The sequence below is a fragment of the Mauremys reevesii genome, linkage group 1 (assembly GCF_016161935.1).
Source record: "Mauremys reevesii isolate NIE-2019 linkage group 1, ASM1616193v1, whole genome shotgun sequence".
NCBI lineage: Eukaryota > Metazoa > Chordata > Testudines > Geoemydidae > Mauremys > Mauremys reevesii.
Window position 1 is genome coordinate 355,660,014 of NC_052623.1, and position 8,631 is coordinate 355,668,644.

General features: G+C 70.4%; 1 protein-coding gene across 1 annotated transcript in view; it reads right to left on the reverse strand.

Moving 5' to 3' along the window:
• Positions 1 to 7,520, reverse strand: part of LOC120380406 (kielin cysteine rich BMP regulator) — a 50,059-nt gene extending 42,539 nt beyond the window's left edge. The window contains exons 1-4 of the mRNA XM_039498174.1: positions 7,418 to 7,520; positions 5,525 to 6,081; positions 4,813 to 4,885; positions 2,756 to 3,006 (exon numbers count right to left, since the gene is read on the reverse strand). Coding sequence (XP_039354108.1) covers positions 2,756 to 3,006; positions 4,813 to 4,885; positions 5,525 to 6,081; positions 7,418 to 7,520 — 984 coding nt within the window. The remainder of the gene's footprint in view (positions 1 to 2,755; positions 3,007 to 4,812; positions 4,886 to 5,524; positions 6,082 to 7,417) is intronic.
• Positions 7,521 to 8,631: the final 1,111 nt, after the last annotated feature.

The following is an 8,631-nucleotide window of genomic DNA, read 5'->3' on the forward strand; positions in this document are numbered from 1 at the left end:
CTGACCCTGGAGATGTACCGGAAGAGGTTCCGGGGTCAACGTAAGACCCGGGAGGGCACCTACCTACAACTGGTCAACCGGGCGCAGGGATATGCCCGCAAGTGGTGGCTGGGGCCCAAACTAAAGAGGACCTGGCTTGACCTATTCGTACTGGAGCACCTGTATGAGCAGTGCCCGTCGGACCTGAGGCTGTGGTTAATGGACCAGAAGCCGGAGAACCCGCAGCATGCAGGCCGGCTGGCCGACGAGTTTGTGGACCGTCGGGCAGGGGATAGCAGGGAGGCGTCTCGAAGGAGCAGGTCTGCCTCAACGCAGAGAGAGAGTCCCCATGGGACCTCCCAGAAGGAGCCGAGGGAGGGCCCCCACCAAAGGGAAGCATCTGGCGTCAGGTCCAGTCATCCCACTCGAGGGGACCCACGAGGCATGGGTTGCTATCAGTGTGGCCAACAAGGCCACATACGGGCCCAGTGCCCCAAGCTCCGGGACAAACTGAGCAGACCAACCCCACACCGGGTTAACTGGGTAGAGACCCAGCCGGATGAGGGGCAGCGTTCGCAGGAAAGGGGGGCTGGCCGCGTACCACCTGCGAAGGAGGGAGGGGGGGCCCCGGGTCGGCCCCTCCGAGGGGCTGGATGCTCCCCGCCCTGAGTTTTGGGTTTACAGGGTAGGCACAGGGCTGCCCCTCCGGAGCGAGTGCCTTGTTCCCCTGGAGGTAGACGGGAGGGAGGTCACTGGGTACTGGGACACGGGCGCAGAGGTGACGCTGGCCCGGCCCGAGGTGGTGGGCCTAGATCGGATGGTGCCCAACACCTACCTGACCCTGAGGGGTGTGATCGGGACCCCATTCAGGGTGCCTGTGGCGAGGGTGCACCTAAAGTGGGGGGACAAGGAGGGCCTCAAGGACGTGGGGGTGCACCCGCATTTGCCCACAGAGGTGTTAATGGGGGGGGATCTCGAGGACTGGCCCAGTAACACACGGGGTGCCCCGGCCGTGAACCGTAGTCAGAGTCGGCGCAGGGCTCTGCACCCTGACACCGGGGAAGGTACTCTGCCCGGGGCACCGGACCCTGACCTGGTGGGGAGGGGACGCCCAGGGACAGGGCTCAGAGAGGCTGTGGCCCCAGACCCAGCCGGTGAGAGAGAGCAGATCCCCGCCCCTGCCCCAGCGGCTGAGTACCAGGCCGCGGTGCGGGAAGACCCCTCCTTGCGGAGGATAGGGGACCTGGCCAGCCTCGGGGGGGGACAGACCATGGGGGGAGGTGGCCGGAAAAGGTTCCTGTGGGAGAAGGGGTTCCTGTACCGAGAATGGAATCCCCCAGGGAAGATGGAGTCAGGGGGGATCAGGAGGCAGCTGGTGGTACCCCAGGAGTATCGCCGCCAGCTGCTGTGCCAGGCCCATGACATTCCCCCCTCAGGGCACCAGGGAGCCTGGCGTACCCAGCAGCGGCTGCTGCAGAACTATTACTGGCCTGGGGTCTTTGCCCATGTCCGGCAGCACTGCCGCTCCTGTGACCCCTGCCAGAGGGGGAGGAAGGCCCGGGACAGGGGGGAGATGGCTGTAAGACCCGGGCCCCGCCCTGAGGAGCCTGTCCAGAGGGGGGCCAGGGTCAGAAGGGGGGCTCTGAACCGAGAGAGCCCGAATCACAGCCCCCCAGACTGGAACGTGGGGAGAAGGCCCCAGCCCCGCGGGCACCCCAGGGGTATTGGGGTGGGGAAAGGGCGCGGGTGGCATAAGCTTCCCCCCTGCAACCTGCAAGTGCCCTCGAGTCCCCCCGACCTACAGGGGGGCAGGAAACTGGAATGACCTGGGGTAACTCTTCCCCCCAGAACGGGGGGGACCCTGGGGCAGCCAAGGGAATGTAGGTGGGTTCGAACTTCCCCAGGTCACTGGCTGGAGTGACCCCGCTCAGTTCGGTCTCGAAGGGGGGAGGGGTGTGACGAAGTGGGACTGTTCGTACTGGGGGCTGGGGACAGATCCTAGTTTCTAGCAGCAAAAGGCCATGCAGCAAATGCCTGACACTCTGTCTCCTAGCAACTGATGGCCGGGCCCCTCCTTGCAAAGGTGTTGGAGACAAAGTGGTCAGGTGACCTCCTGGTCCGGGAAAGAAGGGAGGAGAGAGGAGGGGCCGGAGGGGGGGGGGCAGACTGTTGTGGGCTGGGGAAACAGGGGAGCAGGGGGAAAGGGCTCTGATCCCCGAGGGGGCTGTGGGGCCCCAAGATGGACCTAATCGGGGGGATCCGGTTATCTGTGCCTGCAAGACCTGTCCTGGACTGTGTTCCTGTCGTCTAAATAAACCTTCTGCTTTACTGGCTGGCTGGGGGTCCTGGTGAATGGCAGGGAGCCCGGGGGTGCAGGACCTGACTCCCCCACACTCCGTGACAGGGAGGTATAATACCTACACACCTAATAATGTCACGGAGTGTGGGGGAGTCAGGCCCTGCACCCCTCCTCCTGGGCCTCGCAGTGCCTCTCAGCCGGCCAGGAAGGCTCAGGTCCCGTCCCTCACCTAAAGTCACCCCCTGCTCTCCCCTCCCCCGTGCACACAGTCCCTACTGCATCACGTGTGTGTATAAGGGTTAAGATATTAGTTATTGGTCATAAATCGAATTGTTCTCTTTGTCCTGCCCCCTGAAAAGATCCTGTGGAGTTTTATCTGCAGCGGCACCTTTCCTACCGCCTGGAGGAGCTGCCCGCTCTCCGGACGCCTTTTCCCCGGAGCGTTTCCTCCCGCTGGGCCGCGCCCCCGGCTCCTACCTGCGCTTTGACCTTGTCCAGCACGGCCCCAAATCCATCCACCAGCTCCTCCAGCTGCTGCACCCTCTCCTCCAGGGCGCCCGGCTGGGGCCGCGCCACCCCCGGGGGGAACTCAGGCTCGCCGGGCTGCTGCTGGTAGTTGCGGATGTCGGCGAGGGCCGGCGGCTCCAGGGCCAGGGGGGATCCTTGATCAAACGGGGGCTCGGCCAGGTCCCCCTCCTCCACCAGGGTGTATGGCACGGGGAAGGGGTCTGCAAGGCACCGCAGGCAGGGCGTGAACGGGGGAGATGGTGCCGCAGCATTGGGTCCAATTCCACCCCCATCCCCCACCTGGCCTGGCTCGCCCGTCCCCGTGGAAACCCATGGCTGCCTGGACGCCGAATACGAGGGGTACCGGGAGCTGCGGGGAGGGGGGAAGGGATAAATGGGGGCTCCATGTGCCCCAGCCCTCGCTGCTCCCCTGGGAACCCCTCCCCTACTCGCCACCCCCCAGACAGCTCCAAGCCGGTTCCCAGCAGCCGCCAGGGCACCTGTTAGGTGGCTGGTGCCCAGCCCAGCCCTCTGCTGGACGGATGCAGAGCAGCCCTGATGTGTGTCATGGGCTCTAGACTGCTAGGAGTTAGGGGGGATTCCCCTTCCAAAGGAGGCCTGCTGCCTGGGAGCCGGGGACCTGCACCTGTGCCACCAGGAGGCTGGGCAAGGCCCGGGCCAGGGCGGGCAACATCCACGGGGCCTTTGGTGACTGCAGCGGGGACGAGACGGAGACCTTCCCCAGAGACCTCAGCAGCCGAGCCCACATCACCGCCACGCTGCAAGAGTGGGGGGGCTGATACCTGGGGGCCCCTCCCCCCGATACACCCCATCCATGCTCAGCTCACACGCCCATCTGCCTAGGGCACCCAGCGCCCGCCAGCCGAGCCGAGGGTGGGCCCAGCACCCAGAGCACAGCCAGCAGCCGGTTCCCCCTTGCCCGGCAGCCAGTGCCAGGGGCAGCCCCGTCCTGGCACCGGCCATGGTGAGCGGCCGGCAGCCGGTTCCAGGCTGGGCTCAGACGGGGGAGGGGAGATCAGAGGGGCAGGGGAGGATGGGGGGCTGCCCAGGGTTCCCCGGAGCCTGGCCTTGGTGCAGAGGGGCAGCTGGAGCAGTATGCGGCCGCCTGGCCCGGGGACGGGAGCACGTGGGCAGCGTCTGTGCCACAGCCAGCCAGGCCCTGAACTCTCCACTCCCCGCCCCCCAGCTCCTCGTCCTCCAGCCCAGGCACCGGGGGGTGGCCTCTGGGCGCCCAATTCCCTCCCAGACTGACTGCCCGGGGGGGGAGGGGGCAGGCTGGGGCGCTCGGGAGGGGGGTTACCCCACAGGCGGGGGCCGGGAGCCTGCACCGGCACAGCTGAGGGCCCAGCCCCCTGGCTCAATGGGGGCAGTGGAGTGGAGCTGGCCCCAGCCCAGGGCCCCGCTCGCTCGTTAGCAGAGGAGGCCAGGGGCAGCCGTGGGGGCAGCTGCTGTTACGTTGCCAGGGCTGGAATTGAGGCCAGCGGGGAGAGATGCGGGGGGAGGAGCCAAGGGCGGGCGGTTGGTGGGGGGAGGACAGGCCGGGGGACAGGGCCCAGAGTGATTGTAGCCGCACGGCTGAGAACAGAGACCTGGATCTATCCCAGCTCTGGGAGGGGAGTGGGCTCTAGTGGTTAGAGGGGGGGGTGTCCAAGGGCCCGGAGCAGCCAGGCCCCTGGGGAAGGACGGGGTGGGGGGGCATCACATGGCCAGGCCCCGCTAGACGCCTGGCCAGGGCCCAGCCCCGGTGACCGGCCGCCCCCAGATCCCCAGAGAGTACGGCCTGGGCTGCCCCCTTCCTCGCCCTAATGGCCCCCGTCCTCAGCTCCCCCACGTGTCCCCCCAAGATCTGCCAAGCGCTCCACGGGGGGGGGGCAGGGTTCTGCGGTGTCTTGCACTCTGCTAAGCAGGGGCAATGCTGATTTCTGCAGCTCTCTCCCCGGTGGGGCCCCATCCAGCCCTGGAGATGCACCCCCCAGCCCATCCCAGCGGCCTTGGCCGGCTCCTACCTGCCAGGTTCTCGCAGTGCCATGGCCGGCGTGGGAACCCGCTGGGGGAGATCTCAGCCGTCTGCCAATATCCCTGCAGCGAGAGCGAAGCCCGTCAGGCTCTGGGTCGCCCACCAGCACCGGGGCGAGAGAGAACAGGTGCTGCCCTCTGCCAAATGTCACCGCGCCCATGAAACTGGGGTGTGCGGGAGGGTCTGGATGGCTGTGTGGGGTGCCCAGGCCCGGGGTAGCAGGGGGCTGCGGGTCGGGACTGAGGGGCACCGGCAGAGCTGTGTATGGGGGGAGCCCAGGGCTGGGGTAGCAGGGGGCTGCGGGTCGGGACTGAGGGGCACCGGCAGAGCTGTGTATGGGGGGAGCCCAGGGCTGGGGTAGCAGGGGGCTGCGGGTCGGGACTGAGGGGCACCGGCAGAGCTGTGTATGGGGGGAGCCCAGGGCTGGGGTAGCAGGGGGCTGCGGGTCGGGACTGAGGGGCACCGGCAGAGCTGTGTATGGGGGGAGCCCAGGGCTAGGATGGCACAGGGCCATGGGTCAGGACTGAGGGGCACCAGCAGAGCTGGGGAGGGAGGCAGTTCTGAGCTTAGGGGGCAGAAGGCAGTGGGGGGGAGCCTCCCGCTGCCGCCAGGCCCCAGCTCAGGGAGGACAGTAGCAGAGTCCCCGAGAGGGCAGCCCGGGTGCCGGAGCCGGGGCAGCTCCCTGCGGGTGCCGGGCTCACCAGGAACTTGCTGGCCGCGTCCCCGGGCAGGCTGGCGAAGGTGACCTGCAGGTCGAGGGGCAGCAGCAGGCTGAGCACATCCCCCGGGCTGCCCCTCTCCAGGAGCACGGCCGGGCGGCAGTCCACGAAGAGCGCCAGGCGGTGGGGCTGCAGGTCGAGGGCCAGCCGGGCCCAGCGGCCCCGGGCCAAGGGGCTGCCTCCGGGGAAGAGCAGCGAGGCGGGCTCCATGCTGGGCCCGGCGCGGTAGTCCAGCCGCAGCTGGTTGGCGCGGGCGCTGGATGCCAGCTGCAGCAGCGGGCGCCCGTCCCGCTCGGCGGCGGCCGGCGACACCAGGGAGATGAGGGTGCCCGCCGAGCCCCGGCTCTGCCTGGCCACGAAGTGGAAGCCCAGGGCGCCCTGCGAGCTGGCCAGCAGGTAGACGGCGTAGTCCCAGGGCAGCGTCAGGTGGGGCACCCGCTGGCGGAACTTCCAGGCCGGCGCGCCCGGCTCGGGGCCCGCGGCCCTGCTGACGCCCGGGACGGAGCGGGTGACGTTCAGCGCCTCCAGCAGGTCAATGACTGCGAAGCAAACAGGGGCGGTGGGGTTAGCAATGCGGATCTCCCCTGCCCCCCGCTTTCTCCCCAGCCCCCGGTCCTCTCCGTCGGCCCAGGTGGGACTTTGGGGGTCTCTGCTGGGACCCCCCCGGTCCCCACTTTCACGCTGAGTCCCTGGCTGGACCGATGCCAAATCCCAAGGGGCCTGGAGCCTACCCTGAGCAAAGGGGAGCTGGGGACCCTCACGAAACCTGCCCCCAGCCAGCCATGGGCCGCTGGCCCTGTGCACGGTGACCCAGTGGGAGCCGCGAGGCGGAAGAAATGGGAATGAAGAGCCACCCCCCACTCGCCCCATCCCCTCACCCCAGTGCGGGGCTGTGGCTGGGGCTGGATACTGGTGCCCCGGCACAGACCCCGCTGGGCTGGGGGGTGGATGGCTGGGGGGGTCCCCGGCTGTTCCTGACAGCTCTGTGCAGCTGTGCTGGGGATGGCGTGCCAGGGGCGGCATGCCAGGGGCAGCGTGCCAGGGGCTGGGCTCACATGCAGCCTGCAGGAGCCCTGTGCGGGGGAGCCCTGCTGAGGAAGGTGGAGGGCTGCCTGGGGGGCACTGGCAGGAGAGGCGGAGAGAGGCAGACACCTTGGATCTCACTGGGATTCATTCCCCCCCCAGCCCAGCAGGGTCTGTGCCTGGGGACACCAGCACCAGGATCCCCCACTCCCAGCCCAGTGGGTTCATGCCCCAGGGCACCGGCCCGCGTGTCTTTAGTGTCCCCACATCTGGTGAGATGCCAGAGGCAGGAACATCTGGAGATGGCCCCGGGGGGGGAGAGGGGGGGGCGTGGGAGGCCAGCTGCACAGAGTGCCGTTCTCAGCCACATGTCACCGGGGCCCCCGGATGCCTGGGTCCCAGCCGGCAGGCCCTCTGGAGGGAACAGGCCCCAGGGGAATCCAGCCCCACGCCCTGGGGCTCTCGGCCCCCCCACGCTCCCCCTGCCCCGTGACCAGGCCGAAGCAGCACGTGGACCGGGGGAGAATGGAGGGACCAGCCTGACCCCCGGGGAAGAAGAAACGTGACTAGGCCCAAAGTGCTGCCTGGCGCCCCAGGGAAACGCCCTGAGCCCAGCAGGGGCTCACCCCTTCCAGGGGCAGCGCCAGGCCCCCCAGCAGGGACCCCCGGTGCCACCAAGCCAGCCCCGAGCCCCCCGCTGAGAACCCCCCAGCCAAGCCCGGCGAGCCGCGCTCCAGCAGGCGAACCCCGAGCCCAGCGGGGCCCCGTGGGGCAGCGGATCCCGACGCCCGGGAGGAGCCGGCGGGGCACGTGGGTCGCCTCGGCCGGGCCGTCGGAGCGGGGCTCACTCACCGGTCTCGCCGTAGGGGAGCTCGGGGCCCGGCTCGCCGCCCGCCGGGGTCTGCAGGGAAAGCGCCGCCAGCCCGAGCCACAGGGCCAGGGGCAGCCGCGCCATGGGCCGAGCGCCAGGATCGGGGCCAGGCGCCCGGAGCGCGGGGGGAGAGCGGCCGGAGCGCGTGGGGAGAGCGGCCGGATCGGGGCCGGGGCCCGGAGCGCGGGGGGAGAGCGGCCGGATCGGGGCCGGGGCCCCGGAGCGCGGGGGGAGAGCGGCCGGATCGGGGCCAGGCGCCCGGAGCGCGGGGGGAGAGCGGCCGGATCGGGGCCGGGGGCCCGGAGCGCGGGGGGAGAGCGGCCGGATCGGGGCCGGGGGTCCCGCCCTGTAACGTTTAGCTGGGGGGAGGGAGCCCCCGGGGCAGAGCCAGGCGGCAGCGCGGCGCAGGGTCCCGCACGTTTAGCTGGGGGGAGGGAGCCCCCGGGGCAGAGCCAGGCGGCAGCAGGGCGCACGGGGCGGGGGGACCCCGCGCCACCCCCGGCAGCGCAGCCGGGCTCCGCCTTGGCCCGGAGCGGGAGCGGCCCGGGACCGCGCCCGTCCCCTCTGGGGGCACCGCCGGGGCGGCCCGCGGGGAGCGGAGCTGGGGGGGCGGCGGCGCGGGGAGCAGCAGCCGGGCGCGCTCCGGTCTCCGTGCGCCCCTCGGTGCCAATGCAGCGGCGGGAGCGGGACCCCCCTGCGGGGAAGGGGGCCGGCGCCGGGACCCTCTGGGGGCCGGAGCGAAAACCCGGAGCGGAGCCGGGCGAGAGGCAGCGCGGAAGGGACCCGCTCAGAGCTGGGCGAAGGGGGCGTCTCCCCCCCACCAGGGGCGGGGACAGCTCGGCCCGAGCGCGACAGAGCCGAGCCCCGGGCCAAGGGCCCGAACCTGCCGGGCAGGGTCCAGAACCCTGCGGGCCAAGCCCCGGCTCTTGTGCAAACCGGACCCCTGGTTTCCCTGCTTCGGTTCCGGCTGGGAAATGGGGGGTCACGGGTCCCCAGCCCGCTGCCCTGGGCCCCCGCAGGGTCACATGCTCCCCTGGCTTCCCCACCTCCTGGGACCCAATCCTGGCGCCCCCAGACCCTCTGCGTCCGGCCGGGAGCTCCCTGCAGCGGGTCCTCCTGGCTTGGACACCCGGGGAGACCCGCACCCCCAACGGGAGCAGCCCCCCCCCCCCCGCACCTGCCAGGACTCAGCCAG